This window comes from Eschrichtius robustus, chromosome 13 (assembly GCF_028021215.1).
Source record: "Eschrichtius robustus isolate mEscRob2 chromosome 13, mEscRob2.pri, whole genome shotgun sequence".
Classification (NCBI taxonomy): domain Eukaryota; kingdom Metazoa; phylum Chordata; class Mammalia; order Artiodactyla; family Eschrichtiidae; genus Eschrichtius; species Eschrichtius robustus.
This window is the reverse complement of record NC_090836.1, coordinates 24,249,300-24,273,909: the sequence shown is the minus strand read 5'-3', so window position 1 is coordinate 24,273,909 and position 24,610 is coordinate 24,249,300. Positions and strand designations below refer to the sequence as shown.

The window sequence follows — 24,610 nt, the reverse complement described above, 5'->3', positions numbered from 1 at the left end:
AAAAACTATTTAAATACCCTCAAAAGATTAAAATAAGCAAAAAGAGTTACTTGAAAGTAAATCTGCTCTATTAATTATCAAGAAACAATTACTGATTAGCAAGGCACAATGCTATACTAGGTACTTATGATTCAAAAAGGTTTAAAACATGGTCTCTGCCCTCCAAGGCTTAGACTAAAGTAGACATGCAGAGATGGAAGTCATACTGATAAAATCGTATCTTTAAAAATACAAATTAGTACACCAATGTTCATAGCAGCATTATTTACAGTGGCCAAAGGAAGCAACCCAAGTGTCCACGGATGAATGAACAGATAAACAAAATGTGGTCTGTACATACAATATTATTCAGGCTAGGAAAGGCAGGAAATTCTGACACATGCTACAACATGGATGAACCTTGAGAATATCATGCTAAGTAAAATAAACCAATCACAAAAAGAAAAATACTGGATGATTCTATTTATATGAGATATCCAGAGTAGCCAAATTCATAGAGGTAGAAAGTAGAATGATAGTTGCCAGGGACAGGGGGAGGGGGAATTGGATAGTTATTGTTTAATGGCTATAGAGTTTCAGTTTTACAAATGAAAATGTTCTAGAGATTAGTTGCACAACAATGTGAATATAATTTAAAATACTGAATTGTACACTTAAAACTGATTAATATGGTGGGGGGGCAGGATAAATGGGAGATTGGGATTGACTATATATAAAATACTATACATATAATACATATATTTACATACTATATATACAATACTCTATCATATATAAAATAGATAACTAATAAGAACCTACTGTATAGCACAGGGAACTCTATTCAATAAATACTGTGTAATGACTTATATGGGAAAAGAATCTAAAAAAGAGTGGATATGTGTATATGCATAACTGACTCACTTTGCTGTACAGCAGAAATTAATATAACATTGTAAATAAACTATACGCCAATAAAAAAATTAATTAATAAAGAACTAATTAATATGGTAAATTTTATGTTATATGTATTTTACAATTTTTAAAAAATACAAATTGGCATAAGCTAAGTGCCAAGCAAATGGTGCAGAAAAAAATGATACAGTAGCTCAGAAGAAGGAGCAATTATGAGATATGGAACAAACAGTGAAAACACTATGTTTTTTCTTAAAAGAAAAAAATAAGACTCAAGTAAGCAGACTGGAGTTGAGGGAAGGTGTGACAACCAGAAGCAATGGCAAACAGATAGGAACAGACATCATCTAGAAACAATGTAGATCACAGTTTGGCTCACAGGCTTCAAACAATAGCCATGGAGACAAGCTAGAGGGTAAGGCTACGAAATAGGGAGGAAAATGATTGAGGCAATTCTTCTCATCGAGTAGCTTTCACTGAAATGAAATAATAATCATCACACTTTTATTGAGCGTAAAGGAAAGAGGAAAAAAGGAGATTCATAATTTCATATTCATTCATCACTTACATTCTCCAACTCCTTTGATAAAGGAAGTGTAGAGATACATATCATAAGTTAGATGCCACACCTCTGATGAGGGCGGGGCCTAGAGACAATAATTTGTGTAAAGAACCAACATGAGCATTTCACTTATTCTGACTGGCAATTTTTTAATTTCATTATCAGCATTGCAAATAATCTGGTATTTTAAAAGTTCCCACTACATAAATGATGCTAATATTACAGAAAAATGCACGTCCCAAGGTACCTCAATTCATTAACAGTATTGAACGCTAAAAACAGACATTCTGAGAGACAAGTTATCCCAGTTGCTATTATGAAATCATCCTCCAACTAACCACCAGCCCTAAAGCAGGGTAATCACTAGGCACACTAAGCCACTACACTCCGTACTTAACACAATCATTTATCCTAACCCCAAGAATGAACATTTCTATTCTCCCCAAAGCACTTTAAAGATTTAAACCAAATGTTTCTGAATAATCTTCTTGGATTTTATGCTGTGGTAAAATTTGGCTAATAGTCATCTCTTAAAAATATTTTGCATATAGATTATAGACAGCTAGAGTATAGGTAGAAAAACAGACAAAAGGAGAATACTAGTCTTCTTAAACTGGAAAGAATCTGCTTTAGATCTCTTAAAGAGTTCCTATCTTTTCTGGATTTAGTGCGGAAATGATTAAATTGTTACACTAATCAGCTTGTTCACATCACTCTTATCTAAACAATTTCAAAATACCTGAATCAGAGGCAGAATCCAGCAGCCAGAGGAAGACAAACTATATTCAACAAAGGAGAAAGATTGCTTTCGCTGAGCAAACACCTGACATGCCATTAACTTCAGCTCTTGGCCAGATCTGTTTTCCTTCACTTCTACAAGTCACTGAGGAAATCCAAAAAGAGTACTTTCTTCAGCTCTGATTTTTTCCAGTGAGGGAGAGACAATGTATGTGTGTGTGTGTGTGTGTGTGTGTGTGTGTGTGTGTGTGAACACTAGAGGGGTTATTCTTTAATTCTAGTTCATTAGGCTTTGAGGACTTGACCTACAAATATACAGATATATAGAGAAGTGACATATAATAATAAGTTGCTCACAATATACAATGCTTTAATACACTGCCACAATAACTATAGGAAACCAAACACTCCTCCTGCTTTCATGCAAAGTAAAGAAGTCCAATCTGGCTTCAACTTCTACTCTGCTGAAACCATTTCCTTCAAGGACATTTAGGACTGTCTGTGGGTTTTTCTCAGTCTCAAATCTCACTGACCTCCCTACAGCCTTTGACATCAGCGACCATGCCTTCTTTGAAATGTTCTACTCCTTATGTCTGTGTTGCAGTAGCCCCTACTCTCCTTCTCTCTCAAGTCTCTGGTCTCTTTTTCTTCCTCCTGTTCTCTAACTATGGACATCCAAATTCCTCTACTTAAGGCTATTATCTCTACATGTTGTTTCCCCCAGTGATCTCCTACAACTTCAACTGTCATATCAATGGAAAAACTCCCAAACAGAGAAGTCCAGCCCACCTTTCTCTGAACTCTAGGTACTTTAAATAGTCATGTCTAAGACAAATTCATTAAGGCCTCATACTGCCCCAAACCAACTCGTTTAAATTCTCTGTTTCTGTTCATGGTAATACCATCCTTCCAGAACCGAGGTTTGTAACATTAAAAATCAATTTTGACTCCTCCTTCACCCTCACAGCCAGTCAGTCAGATAGTCCTGCTGATGCTTTTTCCAAAAAACAGAGTTATTGAAAATAAACTGAGATAGAATCTGAAAGTATAACTTTCACTCCTAAACATAGTTATCTGTATCAAGCTCCAAAACTTTTTATAAACTGTCATTTCATCATCTGTATGACAGGAATAATGTAGTTGCCCTACCTACAATAAACAAAACATAATAGCACACTGAAAATCCTAAACCATCATATAAATATCACTATCTCAAGTCTTCCTATCCACTCCCATTGTCACCCTAGTCTAGTCATTTATTCAGTTACTGATTCACTCATTCATTCATTAATTCGTTTTTTCTTTATTCTTTCTACAAAATTTACTGAGGGCCAACTATAAGCCAGGCACTATGTTCGGCATTTAAGACATAACAATAGGAAAAACAGACATAGTACCTTACAAAACTTACAGTCTAACATGAAAGCCAGAAAATAGGTGCACATAGATGTGAGAAGGTTCTCTGGGAAGGCTTCCCAGAAAGAGAAACATTAAAGTAAGAAACGACACATAAAACAAACACGAGTTTATATGATAAGGGAGTGGAAGATAGTGGCAGTGGGAAGCAAGGTGAGCAATTCTTGGCAAAGGAAACAACACATACAAAGCCTTCAAAAAGAATGGGCATCTTAATGGTGCCATCCTCTTTCCCACATCTACACCTTTATTCCAAGCATTTTTCTCCCTTCAGAATCTTTTCCCATTCCAATCTCTGCCTATTGAAATTATATGCATCCTTCAAAGCCCAGATCAATGATATATACGCAGCTTCAAGGACAGTACTTGACTCATACCAGGCATGAAGTAACATTTGCTAAACGAATGGATGACGAAATCATCATTCTTCCCAAATCACAAATCTGCTTCATATTACAAATATGTATGTGCCTGCCCTTGAAGTAAAGGACATGTCCGCACAGTATCTCATGCATAATAAGTGTTGGAAAAATATTTGTAGAATGAATAACTCTAATAATCTAAGATGAGGCAGAGCTGTTGAAGAATGATATTTTCATCTTCGACTCCTGACTATACAATGATTTGGCAGAACAAAAAGAAAATGCAAAGTATTATTTAGACAGAATTATATTAATACTGAACATTAGGTCTTCCATAAAATACCTCGCAATAATGGAATTTATTTTTGTATTTAATTTCCTGGATGGCTTAATTCTTAATACTTTTGAATGATTTTCCTGTAGAAAAACTTCTAAATTTAAATACTGTTGGGGATGACAAATCATTTTTATAATATTTTTAGAATATTAAGAAGAAGGAGTCTTTAATTAATGAAATGGACACTCTAAAAAAATTAGTTGGCACCTCACCTTCCTAAAACAAAGACAAATTTGGAAATGTCAATTGTACTTTAATTTTATTTAATGTTCATGATATCATTTTTGGAATCATGCCTCAAGCCACCATTGCAGAATTTGTTACGCAATCCATAATTTGTTATGGAAAAAAACTATGTTAAATTTGGGTCATTCCATTTTTCAGATCAAAGAAGGCAAAGTGCAAAGGTAGGAAAGGGGCTTTCAAAAGAAAGCAAAACAGAAATGTTGAATAAGAAAAAAATATTTCTAGTTACTCTATAGTAGTACCTGTAGGAAAAGCAGCCCAAGGAATGGCAGGAGATGTAGTTTGGGTTTCACCATTTCCACCAGCAAAAATCTCTGCAGCCTATAAAACAAAGGCAAAATTATTTTCGAAAATCTGAAAAGTATAAATGCTATTTAAGCAATCAAGCCTCCCAATTCTGCAAATGTAATTCTCTGTAATACCCCACACATTTTCAAATTTCCTCTGAATACTCAGTTGCTTTTCAGTCTTCAGTGCTACCACCCCCCACTACTAGTCACTACCCCCAGTGTCTGTGCTCTATATGTTTGAGTAAAACTCTTCCTTCCTTTCTCAAGTATATCTCCTGCCAATGAAATTTAATTTCATATATCCTTAATCACATTTTCATTTGTGAACTTTAAGTATTCTAAACTAACTACCACAGCGTTTACCTATGTAAATAAGAAAAATACACCATTTTTCTTCAAAAGTCTAGAGACTAAATCTTTTTCATTAATTATCACAAGACCAAAAAGAGATCAATCTAAAGAAATAGGGTTCATCCATATCCTTGAATAATCTACCAGCTGAACTTACTAGCATTCAACATTTAGAGAATTCCTAAAGCTGACATTTAAATTAAAGCCTCCTATTAAACAGTTTTAAAACTATGAGGCAGTCAATTACTGAATGCTGAGTTTGTGGGTAAGAGTGCAGAGTTTTCTCTCTCTTAAGTGTTCAGGTCACAGCAAAATTATCATTGAAAAAAAGAGCCAGAATTTCTATTTGGATTCTGCATTGAGTTGTCAGCCAAGGAGAAGTCAATTAGGGCAATCTGCCACAGGAGCTAAGTGACGTAGAATACAGTAGCTACTCTCCACAAACTATGACAAATAAACATGGTTTATATACCCAAGGATAGAGACCTTCCATATTTCTATAACAGGATGCAGAAAGAAAGAACCCTAACAACCATAATTAAATTGGATTGGCTGGTTAACTTTGTACCTATATAATATTAAAAGGAATAGATCCACTGAATATACATTGAAGTATAACTGTTACTCTAAGGAACACTATCTACTGTTTTTTCTTTGATATAATAAATCAAGTAACATAATAAGATTCAGTAACATAAATAAGATTCAGTCACCCAACAAAACCCAAAATACTAAAGCAAATACAGGAAATATACAAATGTGCTAAACAAAACACAGTGTTAGATGAAATGAAGAAAACAGGTAAGTTCATATTCTAAATATCTCCATATTAACAGCTATTAAAGATCAACAGAAGAGAAAATGATCCTAACCTAAATGCACACTATTCTTTCATGACGTTCAGAGCACTGGATATATACTTAATATCTCATTTCTCTTATTAACATCATTAATTACAGTCCCTATCTCTAACAATCTCCTTTTCACCAAGTTCCAAATTAGGTAAAGGTCTTTCTTAGAAACAAAAAAAAGCAAAAATCACAGAGCTCACTTGATGGTAGTTCCAGGACTTGAGCTCAGGCATCCTGACTCCTAATCCAGAGATTTTCCTGCAAGACTATACTGGCTCCATAAAAATAACTGGGTTACAAAATATTTCAATAAAATGAACACACACTGAAAAGGATTAAGGAAAAGACAGTGCTTCTTCAGCTAACAATTTCCTTACAAAGCATCCAACTAAAACCTAAGAGAATAATCCAACAGCGCAAACATACTAATTAGCTCTATAAGCCACCAAAAGGCCGTGTACTTAATATACTAAATCAACTCATTACAGGTGTAAGCATGAAAATATGTGACAGATCTTCAATACTCATCCCTCATCTCACAAGTATTTCCTAATAGACATGTATCCCAGCAAAATCATCTGCAGACAATTTCTCAAACTTCTTCTTTACTGCTTCCACTAGTAGTACTTAACTACCTCAATTTAAACCATTCTTATGGTCATGACCAAGTGTTCAATAACAATAAATCAGTTTTAACTTTCAGAGGGAATATATTTTAATTTTTCTTGATTTCATTTTTTTATTCCAGAGTTATATTCAAAATGATCAAGAAAGAATCATGAACACCAATGATAAATAATACATTTAGTATACTCTGTTATAATCCCACAAAATTAAAACAATTACATAAGCAAAGTAAGGTAAATAACAGCACATACCTCAAAACCACCAAAATCATCATCATCCATTCTTTAAGTGCACCTGAAAAACAGAAGACATTGAAACAAGCCCACACACACAGTCATTTATGTCAAAACACTTCTCTCACTTAAAGGTATATATACATTTTGATTTTTTTTTTGATTTATAAATTAAAACTATTTCATTTGGGTTAAAAAATGTACTTTAACTATATGCATATGTATTTTTAACACAAAAAGACTGAGGTTTTTTGGCAAAATTAGCCATTCTGGCAAAATTAACAATTCCTGTGACTTTTTCAGCAACCATGTATTTTGCCATTTTATGTTGAGACGCCAGGAGTGGAAAAATATTCTTTTACATTTTAATTTGCTTTTCCCAAATTGGCACTAGGGCTCAATTCAATAATGCTTCCTGCTTTTTGCATCTATTCCTCAGTTGTCTGGCAACATCAGCACAAACTCCAGTTAAGAACAGGACTGTGGTGAATTTCTGGAAATCTGTCCCACACCACAAAGGTTCTTCCCTCGGTTTCATGGCCGAGGTTGATTTAGATTTTCAAAATTGATCAGCATTTTTGAGCTGTGGCCACAACTTCTGGAGCATTTTGATATGTGTATTTTTAGCTGAAACTGCTTTGCACTTTTGGAAAAATGTGGAGCAAGTTACTAGGCTGATCAAGATAAATCAAGTCATGTATTCATGGAGACCAGGAAAGAGAAAAACACAAGCGAATATCCAGAATACCTCTCTTCTTTACCCTTAAAGTATGTAAGAGACACAAGCAGTGGGATAATACATGCTTTATTTTGTCCTAATGCACATCATAAAAATAAAAGGATACAACCATGAGTGCCTGGGCTTTTAAAAAAAAAAGAAAAAGAAAGAAAGAAAGAATAAGAAGGAGATGCTTTTATCTAACAAACAGTGAAAGAACTAAAAAACCTGGAAAGGTAAAATGAGTAATAGGTAGGTGATATACAGTAAAACAAAAAATAAATTCACAATAAATTGTGAAGTGATACTCTGTTCAATAACTGGTTTCCTTTTCTATCTTTCAAAAGTGAACATATTCAAATATTAATTATAGTGTTCTTGACCCAGTAATACTAAATGGACTTGATTACAGAAAAACAATCTTCTCCAACTTCTAAAAAAAAAAAAAAAAAACAGCTAAGCAAATTAAATCATATGCTAAGCTCTAATTCTAAAGGTATTTTCTAAGGCATTTTGCTTTGAGTTATAAAGCAGTAGTTATCTACAGCCATGCTTTGCCTTGTCACTAAAATTAATACTAATGCCTTCAAACCTAAAACTCAAAGATAGTCAAAGAAAAATAAACAGTAAAAAACAATCTCAAGGATTGCTTTGTTTTAATAGGCAAAGAAAATTTATTTTCACAGAAACTCAGTAGGTAATGATACTATAAGGAATATGTAGACAGAAACACATTATAAAAAGGGACTACATTAAATTAATCAGAATATGACACCAGTACTGTCACCATTACCCACAATTTAACAATCTGTTGAAAAATTTTTAAAAGATGTACTTCTCCAAAAATCAAAGCTAAGCAACTCATCCACATACACTTAAAAAATATAAACCAGACTTTCAGAAACTTTTGATGGTGGTTAGTTTGAAATGGAATTCACATTAATTCTGTGTTGCAAGCGAATAGAAATCTGTATGTGATTACATTTTTCACGAAGAAATTATGAAAGAAGAGTGATATAGATACTGAGAATTAACCGAGTCAAACTATAAACACCAAGTTTGTGTGTTCCACATGTGTCCCACGAATCTCAGGAGACAATTAAAAGATATTTTTAGCATCTACAAACACTGTACCCAAATAACATGGTTTCAAAATAATGGAATTTTTAGAGTAATGCTTCTATGTGTGTTTTCGTAAGTCATATCCCAATAAGTTATTTGTAAGGTGCCAGAAAATTTGAAAACAAAAACAAATACCCATGCCTAACAATCATTTCAGCTTGTTTGCCTGTGATAATGAACCAAATACCATCAGTTTCCTAAGTACTGATTTAGCTCTACAAAAGAACGTATTAGTGACCATGGATGCTTTACATACCCCAGCAACTATTACATATTAAAATGCAGATTAGTCTTCCTGTACTTTATTTTCAAAGAAATATTAATATATTTTAAAAGACAAATGTGTCCTGAGTTTCTTAAAATACAGTACTAGAGAAATAAACATTATTATTTTAAAGCAATATCCTTTCTCTGAATAATTTAGTTTCAAATTCTGAAATAGTTTCTGTTTCCTTCTGAACATTTTAAAGAGCAGGAGGAAGCAAAATTAACAACACTGATTTGTAAAAATCAATTTTACAAAATACAAAAACTAAAAATTAGTTTTTAAAAGGAAATATTACAAATGTGGGCTTCTTTATGGATTTAGCTAGTCCAATACATTGAGCACACTGTTTTATCTACCGTGCATTTGTAAACCTTTTAGAAGATTTCTAGCATTTAACATTATCCCATTAAACTGCAAATATAATATAGCAATGCCAAATATATCTGTCATCTAAGTTATAGAATCATGAGCCTGGCCAAAAAATTGACAGATCATGCAGTTCGTTCTTTTGTGTCATGGCAGGGGGCGAGATGTATACTTTGTTATGTTGAAAGATTTCATAATATCTAGGGTTAACAATTCTCAGGCTTCTTTACATCTGAATTTAATCTCTTCTGTTGCACTATTATATTAATTCCCTCTTTAACTATCCTCAGTATTCAATATATTGCTGATATTTCCCAAGAAAAACATATACACAACACGTAATGTAACGTTTTTATTAAGCAACTCTATAGAAGAGATCACTCAAGGTCCTCAAGGAGTTACGGCCTGGTGTGGAGGGGAGGGCAGTGTGCAAGAAAAGCATGCAAATATAACATGAAATATAAAAGGGTCTTAACGAAAGAAGAAAAAAAATCCAAGGAGGGAGAAAAAGATTTTCAGAAGGTGAAATGTCTAGTTGGAGCACCGTGAAATGCTTCAGGTAAAAGGAGACATTTGAGATTTATTTCAAGAGGCTTAGCAGAGAATTTTAAATGGCACATTAAGAACACCCATCTTATTCAAGTCTTTTCCTAAAAGATAGCAAGCAAAGATTTGATTGTTTGCTTTCACATAAACACAGGGTCAAAGAGTAGGTAAAATGAAAAAACTGCAAAAAAAAAAAAAAAAAAAAAAAACCTGAAAGCAAATACAAGGAAGATGAACCTTACACTACCAGTGGGGAAAATGAGAATTAATCACGTTTACATCACAGAAACCACAAAAGGCTCAAGAATGGTCAACACCGAAAGTTGGGTAAAGATGAGACTCAAAATAAGAGTCACAGTCAGATATATTCCAAGATCCCCTCCCAGAATCTGCACAACTGGGCAATTTACAATTCCTCATCACAGAAGAAAACTGAAGGTTTATTCCTTGGACAGGGTAAAACCAAGAATCTCTGGATTGGAAGACCAGAGACAGGTGACTAAGTCAAAGTTGTATTAAATTTTGAGACGCATTCCTCAGTCTTCTTTCACCACCTGGCAACCAAACTGCCACTTGCCAGGCTTCAACCTCTGAACAGCAAATTAGAAGATTCTTCTCTAGTGAATCTAATCAACCCATGAAAAAGAACCTCATCAGAAGTTCCACAAAGAAACAGCTCACTCAGGTAACACTACTTTGACAAACCCTACCCACACACACAGAATTTCCAATTTGCTCCTTATTTCAATAAGAGACAAAGTAAGTATAATGGTTAAAAGAAGGGACTATGGAGTCAGGCTGCCTGGATTCAACTCCTAGCCCTGTCACTTACCTACCGTGTTACACTGTGCAAGTTGTTTAACATTTTATGACTCAGTTTCCTCATCTGTCAGAAAGGAATAATAACAATGGTAACCAATTCCTAAAGTCATTATGAGGATTAAATAAGTTAAAATAGATGAAGCACTTAGAACAATGTCTGACACACTTTAATCATTATGTAAGTGTATGCTACTTTATTATTAGTATCTCACTCTTACAGATGAGCAGACTGCCAAGGACAATCAAAGATATGAAGAAAGTATCTAATATGAAAAATAGAGACCAAAAAAATGGAATAAACAAGGACTACATAGGAGAGAAATTTTTCTAAAAAATAAAAACTATAACTAATACCTTCAGAGAGTTGAGAACAGAAGACAGGGCATTCATGAAATAAGAACAAGAAGCTTTAATTTTTTTTGGGGGGGGGAGGGTGTAAAACAAGACCAAGGTCTTGAAATTAAAAATGATTAAAGAAATGAAAAACTTCAGGTTGGGTAATAGAGCTGAGAAAATCTCCTTTAAAAAGAAGAGTATAAAAGAAAAAGAAATGGAAAATCAGAGTAAAAATATAAGAAAATTACAAGATCCAGTCTAGAATATGTAATATTTAATTATTAGGAATTCTAGAAAGACAGAACAGAGAAAACAAAAGATAAGAAATCATCAACAAAATAATAATAAAAGAAATTTTCTAAAACTAAAGTATACAATTTACAGATTTAATGGTTCCTCATGTATCTAAGAAAATAGAAGTAAAAACCCACACTAAGTCACAGTAGAGAAAAAGAGAAGATCCTACAAGCTTCTAAAGAGATAAAATAGGTTTTATACAAAGGATAAAGAATATATGTAATGGCATTAGACTTAACAAGAGTATCACTGGAAGGCAAAAAACAATGAAGCAATGCTTCTAAAATTGTGAGGGAAATTCTACAGCACAGAACTTTATAATCAGCCAAACCAACAAATAATCAAGTTGAGGGAGGCATAAGGCATATTCACACCAGCAAAGTCTCAAAAAAAATTCCCAAACACTCTATGGAGTAAACCAAAGGAATAAGACATGAGGAAGACATAGGATTAGGAAAAAGGAAATCCAACTAAAGTGAAAGGCAAAGGGAATTCTCCCAGAAAAAATGAAGTGAGTTCCCAAGACATCTATGTAACAAGAAGAGAGAGCAACCAGTCTAAATTGGAGCAGAGCAGAAAGCTCCTGGGAGATGTATTCAAGGAAATGAAATTAATAGACTGCCTCTGTTTTACCGTCATAAGAGTAATATTAAACAACTGGGGGAAAATTTAGGCTTGAATTAGTGATTAGAAAATTAACCAAAAGAAAACAGTGAGAAAATAATGTGTTGGACAGGAAAAGTAAACATTATATACTATATTTTTCAGCTGTGAATAGTATTGGCATGGTCATAATAATGTAAACAATGAATAACTAACTGCACCAAAATTATAATATAACCATATTGGGGAGGTAAGAAAAAGAAGATGAAGGATGTGGTATGAGGCAGCGGGGCTGGTAAAAGACAGTTAAAGCCTCATCTTCCATAATGGAAAGACGATGGGTATGAAATTTAAAAATCGAGAAGTAGCAATAATAAACATGTTATTTTGTGATTCACTGGTAAACACTAAAAGAATCAGCTATATATGCTGAACATCTTGCTTCTAGAAAGCAAGAAATGGAGAGGCTGGAAAAGAATAGAGGGCATTAGGAGATGGCTGTGGGTCATTAACAAGCCTTTTACAACTTTAAACTGTGGTCACGCATAACTGAATTTTTTTAACGACAGCATAAAAAACATCATGGCACAATGAATCAGCTACCCATTATTTCCATCAAAATACTACTCTGAAAAAGAAAGCTCAAGGTAAGTTTTTTTTTTTTCAGAACAAACTATAAAAGAAGGCTTAAATGTTTTAAATTAGCACTTAATCAGTGAATAAATGAAAATGTGTCATGTTAGTCTCCTTTATAACATGTTCCCATATTATAAGTATTTATACGAAATGTAAAAGTGTATCTTAGACACCAAAGTTGCTCAAAACAAAATGCAAAAAAACACCAAACAGAGAAACAGACAATTTAGGTAACTGACTTCAGAAAAGACAATCTCCAAAGATTATCCAGATTATTCAATTAGCCCAAAGTGCCTTACTAGTTAACACTGTCCATTCAGCATTTAATTCAATCGCTATCCCATCTGGAAAACTACTGGCTCACCAACATCCTCATAATCACAATATTTTTCCATTTGAGACTATTTCATGCCATGTTTCCTAGAAGCAACAGACAGGTGATTTTTTTTTCAGACAGTCTGAAGCAAATATAAATTGGTAAGAGGAAACATAACAAAGGAAATACATATAAACACAGACAGACACACACATACCCTTAGTTAAGGTTAAAAATGAACAGCCGTTAAGATTGAACTAAAAGGAAGAGTCTAATCATATAAAATCAGAATTTCAAGCTTATCTGTTCAAGGAAATTATTTGTTTACCTGAATTTCCATAGCTCTTCCAAGGTAATGTAAGGACCATTTCTTAACCTTTCTTTTTTACTCCCTAGGACCTTGAACTATGTAGTTCCTAGCACATATTAGGAGCTCAAAAAATATTTTTGAATCAATGCTTTTGGAATAAATGACTGAATGAAAGCAAATGAGTTACTAATAGCTCCTCCGTAACTTCCCTTTTCCTCTTATTTCTCCAAGAAAAATACATTGGAGTTTGAGCACTAAAACAGCTCTACCTTTATTAAGGCATGAGCCTGAGAGTCTATATCTTAAAAGAAATTATAGTGCCACACTCCACTCTCTTATCCAATTATTATCGTGGCTAATGATAATTTTGAAACTTCCTATATGAAGCCAAATTGCAGAATTATTACCATACTATAAATAATACTGCCAATGGCAAAATATAATCACAAGTTAAAAAAAATAACTGAGATGTATATTCACTACCTGAAAAATATTCTACTCATAAATGATGAGATAGGAAAACACCCCAACCAGAACTAATTCTAATAACTAAACATTTTCTTTTATGTAATTTTCATCTGTGCTATCAATTAAGTCTTTGTGTTTGCCAACCTTCATTCAGGAAATTAACATGTCCCAGCAGATGAGGAAAAAAAAGCACTTAGATTCTCCAAATGCTTAATCTACTTTCCAACCTGGTTAATTCTTCTACCTCCTCCAACTCCTTAACAGCAATCCTTCCCTCAGCTGATGGTCTTCTGATCATATCTCACTCTCAATCTTAATGCTTTACCCAAATTTTCCAGAATTAACCACCTCATTGGGGCCAGTCATATATTCCCAACCAAATAATAAATATTTTCATATGGTTATCCTGCTGTCAATTCAAAATTCTCACTCTGTGAATTACACTCCTTCTATCTGGCAAAATCTCAACCCTCAATGAATCTTAAGGGGTACATACATCACCTCTTCTCACATTTTAAAAAAGGACAAAGGCCTTCTCTGGATAGAAGGAAACAAGACTAAAGAAATACTATAGTCCCTTTCTCTACCTTCTTTACTTCTCTCTAGGAAAAAAATAAGAAGAATGATGACAGCAGGACATCCATATGTTCTCTACAGGTGAGGTTAATGTATACAGGTCAGCATGCATGCACAGTACAAGTTCTTTGGGTTCCTCACTGGGAACTTTGTGCCCATAAACAATATAATCTTCCTCTGGTCCAGCTCCCATAAGAAAAGCTCACCAGAGAAAAACTTCATTTTCTTAGCATGGAGACGTGTTTTTTAGCTTACGGGTACGTTTAATTCAGGAGAGAACTTGTAGGAGACCTCATTTCAGCCTCAGTCCATGCCACATTTACATTAAACTTTTAAGACTAGAGCCACTTTTCTGATTCCTATGACTCTTGGTTCTACATCTCAGTAGCTTCAGAATCTGGAGTGGTTACAAGGCAAGAGATAACAGCTCCCACGAAGAACCACCAACAATATCCAACTGCCTGTCTTCCGCTGAGAAGTATCAAAGGATTCACTATAAAATGCAGGTTTCCCATCTTCAACCTGGTCCACAGTGCAGCCTACCACACCCACTTTTTCTCTAATTGAGCCTCCTTCCCTCATTCTCCGAAGCTATTTCAAAGATTTTCCGCTCTCCTCAAACTTCCAACCTGTCTGTTCCTTTCAGTAATCAAAGCACATGGCCAAGCCTCCTGCTAAACAGAGAAAACAAAAGGCATTTTAAGGGAAGGCCCTTAACTTTTTTCTACCAAAACTATAGTTACCAGCAGCTATACCCAACTATTCCACTTCATTCTGCTCACAAGAAAAAAGGAATCCCTCCACCTACTTAGGGCTAATTCCTCGTCTGTGCTCTGAGACCTGGCTCTCTCAACCATTCCCTCTCTTTATTAAATATTCAACTTTCCCCTTTTATTTGGCTCCTTCCTATTAACACTGAAACATGTTCTATGTCCTACATCTTTAAAAATGAAACAAAACAAAAACAAAAGCAAAACCATCCTCAACTACATTCTTCTCCAACCACAGCCCTCTCCTTTTCACAACTCAACATCATAGACGCTCTATTCTTACAGCCCATGCCTGCAACCAATTACCTCCTTTTCACTAAATGCAAAAAGACACTTTCAATTCCTTGTCTTATTTGAACACTAACAGCATTTGACCAGGCTTTCCTTCTCAAAACACTCTCAATCCGTGGTGTGCAAAACAACCATACTTCTTCCCTTTCTTCCTATTTCTCTGACTGCTTCTTCCCAATCCCCCTTACAGGTTCTTCTTCTACCTACCCTTTAAATGTTAGTGTTCTAAGTGCTCCAATCTAGCCCCTCTTTTTATCTCATTTCAAATAAACTCTCTATATTACCTCATTCATCCCTTCAGATTCATTTACAAACAAGTTAAGGAATCTCTAGTTCAGATCCATCTCCTGAGCTTCAGATCCATAAACCCAACAGACAATTGACTAGTTTCTCTTTCATCTAACAGGTACTTCAAATTCAATACAATCAAAACTGAACTCAAGATCTCTCCCATCAACCTCAAATTAACTCTTCCTCTAGGATTCCTTTACCCAGTGATTGGTACTGCCATCTACAACACAGTTGACCAAGACAAAAACCTGGAGTCATCCTTGCGTCCTCCTTCTCTCACTCCACACATCCAATCAGTCACCAAATCCTATGTCCTAAATACTTCTAGAATGCATGTACTCAATCACCAATACTTTCTTCCTAGTTAAGGCACCTTTATCTTTCATCTGGTTTATAGTATCAGCCTTCAAAATAGTTCTCTGCTTCCAGTTTGCTCCTTTCTATTCCATCCTCCACTCCACTACCCAAGTGATTCTTCTAAAGACTCATCTATTTAAAATTTTTCAATGGCTCCTCATCATTTTTTGGATGCAGTCAAAATTCTTAACATGAACTAACGAATCTGTGTAACCTAGCTGTTCCTACCATCCTCATCTGTAGCATATCCATAAACTGCAATCATTATTATTACTGTATTATGAGATCCTCTAAATATATTATTCTATGGCTAAAATAAACTTCCTTTCTTCTTCACAAAAGACTTTCTATTCTAAATCTGTTATTTTCGGTCAATAGTATTATCATTCTTTAATCTATCCAGAATGCAGAAACTACGTGTTACCTTTTACACTTTACACTATAGCCAGGTATGTCATTCAGTCCTGTATTAGTTTCCTCGCTCCTCTTTCCTTTCTCCTCTGGTGACCATCCTTGTGATTCAAATATCTACCACTATTTCTGGAAAATTACCAGAACTCACTTTCAGTCACTTTTCTCTTCAATCCGTTCATCACGCTGGGTAACTCTTTCTAAAACAATTAAGTTTTAAACTCTAAAACTATCATCATATCAATCTCAACTCCAAATCTTTCAAAACAAGAGTGACAAATCCATGCCTCTATGGGACACAAACTTTGGAGCCTCACCATGTAAGCAAAGCAAACATGAAGACAAAGTTGTGAAATGCATTGGCACTAATGATTAGAAGTAAAAATGTATCCTGTAAAAAAGCCTACAATTACATCACAATATTAAGGCAATATTATGAGGGTACTCTATACAACAAGCAATAGAGAAAAGTGTTAGTTAACAACACAGTAAAATCAGTGTTGACAACTTTATAAAGTGCAGAAGATCACAAATATAATTTTCTCTAATAAAGTGTTTCATATCTTCCATAGTGTTATATGCTCGTCTATTTTTTTTCTATTTATAGTGAGGTCTCATTTATCTGGACAGATATAGCTGATAATCTCATCTAACTGGAACATGGTTGTTCTGATACAATAAGCATGACACTCTTAGGTAGATAATAGTGAAATTATACACTCAGTGTCTCAGTGTTCAGATACTTTAACCATAGACAGCTTTACACTCTTGATTAAGAATTTGTTTACTCTTTTACTAGACATAATTAGAGGCCCCCAAGTGTCTCTCTGACCTCAACTATAACTCCCCCTGACTCACTTTGTTCTAGCTACATGTATCCTCCCTATCAATCATACTCCTGCCTCAAGGCGTCTGGGGGGTTTTTTAATTGTTTATTCTTTTTTTTTTTTTTTTTTTTAAATAAAATTAGGATATGAAAACCCACCACCAAGCATAAAACTGAAGATCCAAACAAGAAATTACACATAACCCCTCCTTGGACCTCTCGACTCACAATCCTAAATTTATTTTTCATCATTCCTTTGCTTTCAAGTTAATGAAGTTCCATTTTATCTATACTACAAAAAAGCAGATTATTTTTATTTTAACTATTCTTAAAGAGTATCCCATGACATAAATTTAGGGAACTTAACTTTTTCACATAATATTATGTTGCTAATATCATTTTAGCTGCCATTCATTCTTTTGACTACTATAATATACCTCAGTTTATTCAGTCACTTTCCTGTCAGGAGACAGTTGTGTGGCTTACAATATTTTGTTACTGAAAACAGAACTGCTATGAACATTCTCCAACACATCTACTTTTGTATATACACAGAATTTCTCTTGGGTGTATGTCTATAAGTAAAATCACTGGGTTTTAAGGTTTGTCTATGTTTAGCTCCACAAGATAATGAAAAACTATTTTCCAAAATGGTTGCTCGAATTCTACTTGCAGAAGCAACATATGAAAGTATTGTGAAGCCGCATACTTTCCAACACTTGGTTTTAAATGGTATCTCATTGTGTACTTCATTTGATTTCCCCAATCGTTAACAAAGTTGAAATTTCTTCATATGATTATTAATCACATGTAGTTTCTCTTTTATCAAATACCTATTTATGTCTTTCACTATTTTTCTGTGTTGTATGTGCTTTTTGAGTTGTATGATTTTTTTATATTAATCATTGTCAGTTGTGTATATTGTAAACATCTAGTTTATAACCTGTCTTTCACTTTCTTTAAGGCAGCTTTTGATGAACAAAAATTCTTAATGTTAATTGAATCTATTGTTACAATAACTAATCAGTTTATAGTCTTATCTTTTAAATCTTTTCCTATCCTTAGGTTTAAAAAGATATACACACCTGTATTTTCTACAAATAAAATTAAAATTTTATATTTAAGTACTTAACCCATCTTCAGTTTAATTTTTGTATATGGTAGAACCACAGATCCAATTTCTTTCTTTCTTTTTTTTGCCAAACAGATAATTTTTCCGATTACATTCAATGAATAGTAACTTCTTTCCTAACTAATCTGATATGCCATCTTTATCACATACCAAAATTCCATAAGTATGTGGATCTGTTTCTGGCTATTGAATTATTTCAGTAGAAATGAAATCTATGATATTGAACCATCCTGTCCGTAAACATGTTGTATAACTAAGATATACCATGGTTAATCTTTTTTTAATGCCTATTAATAAAGTCTTACCATTTTCCCTAAAGAAGTCTTGCATATATCTCCTGTTAGATTTATTCTTAGATACTGATATTCTATGATACATTAATGTCTTCTTTTATATTTTCTAGTTGTCTGTTGCTGTTGTATAATACGATTAAACTCTGTATATTTATCTTATGTCCAGTCATCTTTGCTAAACTCATATCTAATAATTTATCTACATCTTTTGATTTTATATGTAAATGATCATATTATCTCCAGATAACAACAGTTTTATTTCTTTCCAATTCTTATTCTCTAATTTCTTTTTCTTATCTTAAAGCACTGGTTATGTCCTCCAATAAAATGCTACGTAGAAGAGGTAATGTGGTGATTACACTTTTCAAAGACAGTATCAAAAATACCTCCTAACTCACATATTCTCCTAAGAATGAAACGATGATATTCCTTCCAGTGAGCTGTAAGGTCTCTCTTCACCCTTTGAACCTATGTATATCGTTATGACTTCCACAGCCAACACAGCACAGCAGAATTAACATGTGTGACTTCCTCAGTTAGGTAATAAAAATGCAGCTTCTGTCTTGTGTCCCTGTATTGTTCAACTTGTGACCTAGCTACCATGTTATGAGAAAAGCCAAGCCAGCCCACTTGAAGAGATGACACGGAGAAGCCACGTGCAAATTTTCCAACTGATTGCCTGAGTTCCCAGCCAGCAACTGGAATCAAACCACCAGATATATGAAGATACTTCTAGATGATTCCAGGCTCTAGCTATCAAGCCACTTCCAGTGTTTAAGTCATCCCACTGAGGCGTTAGAAAGGGTGGAGCAGTAACAAACCTTCCTATTCTGCAGTGTCCCAGTTCCTGACCCTCAGAATCCATAAGTATAATAAAATAGTTGTTTTATGCCCTTAAGTTTGGGATGATTTGTTATGTAGCAATAAAAACAGTAGATTGGGTTATAACATCCATGCCTATACCATTCCTGTTTTTAAAGGGAATGTTTTTAATATTTCTCCATTTAAAAAGATGTTTGCTGATGACTGTTGGTTTTTTTTTTTTAATAGTCCCAACAGGTTAAAGAATCTCCCTCTTTTCCTAATTTATTAAGCATCCTAACCATGAACTTACACTGAGAATCAAATGGTTTTTTTTCTACCTACTGACATTACCATATGATTTGTCTCTTTTAATCTATTAATGTCATCATTTACATTTATAGATCATGCAATAGTAAACCATCCTTGCATACCTGAAAAAAACCCAACTTTGTGATAGCATTTTTCTTCTTTTACAGTGTTGGTTTCCATCTGTTAATATTTTGTTTGAGATTTCTACAGCTACATTCATGAGTGAAATACATCTGTAATTTTCATTTCTTGTCATGCCTTCATCTGGTTTAGATATCAGGGTTACGTAGAACTTTCAGAACTAGGTGGGGCAACATCCTCTTTTTCTATTAATTAAAAAGAGATTGCATCAGATTGGAATAACCTATTTCTTAAAATTTTGGTAGAAACTTGCTTAGCAAATCATCTGGACTTGTTGCTTTCCTTGTGGTAAGATTCAATTTCTTATAATTATAGGGTGATTCAGACTTTTAATTTCTCCCTCATTTCTTGTAAGTAATATTTTTCTAGAAATGTGTCTACTTCTAAGTCTTTAAAAAACAGTTGGCATAAAGTTGTTAACAGTATCATCATGGTTGTTTTTTTTATTACGGTAAAATAAATACAACATAAAATTAACTATCTTGACCATGTTTAAGTGTACAGTTCAGCAGTATTAAGTAGATTCATATTATTGTGAAATCACCATCATCCATCTTTTCATCTTGCAAACTACAACTCTGTACCCATTAAACAATAACTCTCCATTCTCATCTCCCTAGTCCTTGACAACCATCACTCTATTTTCTGTCTACATGATTTTGACTACTCTAAGTGCCTCATGTAAGCGGAATAATACAGTGATTGTCTTTTTGTGACTGGCTTATTTCACAGAGCATAATGTCCTCAACGCTCTTCCATGCTGTAGCATATATCAGAATTCCCTTCCTTTTTAAGACTGAATAATATTCCATTATAAGTAAGTACCACATTTTGCTTATCCATTCATCTGTCAGTGGACATTTGGGTTGTTTCCATGTCTTAGCTATTGTGAAGAATACTGCTGTGAACATGGGTGTACGAGTATCTTTTCAAGACCCTGCTTTTAATTATTTTGAATATATACCCTGAAGTGGAATTGTTAGAGTATGCGGTAATTCTACTTTTAATTTCCGGAGGAACTGCCATACTGTTTTCCACAACAGCTGTATCATTTTGCATTCCCACCAAGTGTTCAAGGGTTCCAATTTCTCTACATCTTCATCAACACTTATTATTTTCTGGTTTGTTTTTTTTTAATAGTAGCCATCCTAATGGGTGTGAGGTGGTGTCTCATTACAACTGATTTTGCATTTCCCTGATGATTAATGATGTTGAGCATCTTTTCATGAGCTTATTGCATTCTGTACATCTTCTTTGGAAAAATGTCTACTCAAAACCTTTGCCCGTTTTTTAATCTACTTGTTTGTTTGTTATGGTTGAGTTTTAGGAGCTGTCTATATATTCTGGATATTAATTCCTTATCAGATATATAGTTTGCAAATATTTTCTCCCATTCTGTGGAGAAACTAAATCTTTCAAACACTGATAGTGGAAATGTAAAATGACACAGCTACTCTGGAAAATAATTTGTCAGTTTCTTTAAAAGTTAAATATACACTTACCAAAAGATCTAGCAATTGTACTTCTGGGCATTTTTCCCGAAGAAATGAAAACGTATGTCCACACACAAATCTGTACACAATTGTTCATAGCTTTGTTTTTAACAGTCAAAAAATGGAAACCACCAAAATGTCCTAAAATAAGCGAACGGTTAATCGAACTGTGCCACATCCATGCCACTGTAGTATTAGTCAGCATTAAAAAGAAAAGAACTACTGATACACGCAACAAGTTGGATGGATCTCAAGGGCATTATACTGAGTGAAAAAAAGCCAATCTCAAAAGGTCAAATACTGTGTGATTCCATTTATATAACATTGTTAGAATGACAAAATTGTAACTATGGAGAACAAATTAGTGGTTGCTAGCGGTTGGGGATGGTGGGGAGGGAGGGAGTAGGGCTGACTATAAAAGGGTAGCACAAGGATATCTTATTGGTGACAGAATAGTTATGTGTTTTGATTTGATATTGGTTCTGTGGTAAAATGACAGAACTGTACACACACACACTGTACCAATATCAACTTCCTGGTTTTGATATTGTACTACAGTTACATGAAATATAACCATTTGGGAAACTGAATGAAAAGTAAGCAGGACTTCTCTGTACTATCTTTGCAACTTCTTATGAATCTACAAACATTTCAAAATGAAAAGTTTTTTTTAAATCCACACATTTTAAAAAAGTTAAAGTATGTATTTTACTAAAATAAAATCTAAATGTGTCTCTTTTAAAATGTTTTGTCTTATACTGTATTTTCCTTTGAATTGGCTCACCAATTTATCACGTAACTGCCTTAGGTTCATAATGCATTAATTTAGTACGTTTTAGAAACACCAACACCAATGACTTGACAGAAGAGGTGTGCCCATTTTGAGGCATAAATACTATTTACCTCAGTCTTTTATAAACAGCAACAAAAATTATGAGACAAACAAAAAAGAAAGAAAATTGTCAAGAGACAAAGAAATCAACAAAACCAGGCCAGGAGACCAGGAGATGATCCAGATGACAGGAATTAAAAAAAAAAAAAAAAAAAAAAGCAACTGTGATTAATGTAAGAATACAGTGGAAAGGTAGAAAACATGCATACCGTGGCTATCAACAGATAGATGGAAACTATTAAAAAGAGTAAAATGGAAATGCTGGTAATGAAAAACACAGTATCAGAGAGGGAAATATCTTTTATGGGGTTATCATCATAATGCACAGAACAGAAAAAAAAAAAGCAGTGACCTTGAAAATAGATCAACAGAAATTATCCAAATTGAAACACATACAAACATATATTGAGAAAAAAGTATCCATCCTTGAACTGCAGGACAGTGTCAGAGGGCCTATCATATGTGTAATTAAAATTGCAAAAGAAAAGAGAAAACAGAGAGAAATATTTAAAGAGATATTGGCTGAGAGTTTTTCAAAATTAATTAAAGACAACAAACACAAACCAAGAAAATTCAGAGAACCCACACCAGATAAATAAAGCGCACAGACTCTCATAAAACCTAATGTGAGGTAAGATACACACAAACACACAAAAAAGTAAAGCATATGAGAGATTTGGAAAGATCCCTCAAAATAGGATAGGAAATTAAAAGCAAATTATCTTTCTCCTCTAATATGTAATAAACATCTCAGCTACTTACTCCTCATACATACTCTTCAAATCTGAAAAAAAAGTTAAAGGTTTCAGTCATCAAATAATTGAATAAAATACAATAGCTAAGCTGTTACAGAATTGGCTGTCTGAATCTATATCAATACTATAACTTTAGAAGTATGAAACTATGTTAATTATTTCCAAATACTCAACATTTTTCTCCTAGTAAGAAATATGGTACATGAAACCAAAGATTTCTCATTAGTAAATCATGAAGAGACTGAAATTTTTAGGATATTGATAAAGATGCTCAATTGAACTCCAAAGTTAAGCAGTCTGCAAATGCCTAAAGCATACTTAAAAATTATTTTATCACTAAGAACACCTATTATAGGGCTAGATATTAATTTTTAATGAGTATTTCTTCTAAATTTTGCTTTGCAATATTTGAACTATACTTTTCTCGAGAATTTTACTGTCAAAACAAGATAAAAACAATTCACTATGATGCCCTACATACTGTTTTCATTTTATCCTATTCACTTCCAGTGCTCAAATATATACATGTGTTTAAATTACACATGAAATTATAAATTTCTTTTTCATATATTACACCATTAATATAGTTCTAAGTCATTACTGGCTTTGTAACTGTACTCTTCATGACTGTATTACTTATGCCTCCATAATAGTCCATCAACATGACAATTTAACCATTTTCCTATTTTTAAACATTAAAGTTTATCTAACATATTCCCTAATATAGAGCCAACACCACAATGACTTCATTATGCATTAACTTTTTATTATTTTAGGCCTTAGTATAAACTCCCAGATACAGAATGATTAGCTCAAAGACTATGAACACTGCTTGATGAAGTTTGTTGAATCACTTTCCAAAGGAGGTATACTAATTAACACCACTACATGCAGTTTTTAAAAAGTCGTTTATAGATATAAATACGTAAATATATAATTTTAACTTTAGAGCACAAGTATGATCATACCATCATAAAACTGTTGTTTTTAATCCAATCTTTCTTTTTCCTTTATGAACGTGGTCCCCTATCTCACATATACCTTCCTTCCTTTCACACACAACAGTGCCACCCATCTACTGACCCAGACAGTCCAAGTAAACAACCTAATATGTATCTAGCCTGTATCTCTATTCTCATATAATCATATCCAATTATGTATTCTCATATACACATCTACATACATAATGGTATTGTCACTGCATTTTCTTTAAAATACAGGATGTCACACACATTTTTCATTACCTTATTTTTTCTCACATCATAATACCCAATGGAAATCCCTCCTAGTCTACTGGTGGTATATATCTGATTCATTCTTTTTAACTGCTACTAAGATTCCATCCTTTAGATATATAATAAATACATATTTATTCAGCCATTCCTCTACCAATAGATATGTACTTTGTTTCTGGTTTTTTGCCACTACAAACAAATGCTTGTACAGAAACTTTTGTATGTGGAGGTATTTTTCTATGGGCTAGATTCCAAATCACGAGATTGCTAGGTCAACTAGTATATACAGTATATTTTTAATTTTAATAGATGTTGTCAG

General features: G+C 33.6%; 1 protein-coding gene across 8 annotated transcripts in view; it reads right to left on the bottom strand.

Annotated features, from left to right (window-relative positions):
- The window catches only part of CCDC91 (coiled-coil domain containing 91), a 367,017-nt gene that overhangs the window by 271,733 nt on the left and 70,674 nt on the right, over nucleotides 1–24,610 (bottom strand). For all 8 annotated transcript variants that reach the window (XM_068561504.1, XM_068561503.1, XM_068561506.1 and 5 more), the window contains 2 exons: nucleotides 6,926–6,968; nucleotides 4,798–4,876 (listed from right to left, as the gene is read on the bottom strand). In XM_068561504.1, the coding sequence (XP_068417605.1) occupies nucleotides 4,798–4,876; nucleotides 6,926–6,955 (109 nt within the window). In that variant the 5' untranslated portion in view covers nucleotides 6,956–6,968. The remainder of the gene's footprint in view (nucleotides 1–4,797; nucleotides 4,877–6,925; nucleotides 6,969–24,610) is intronic.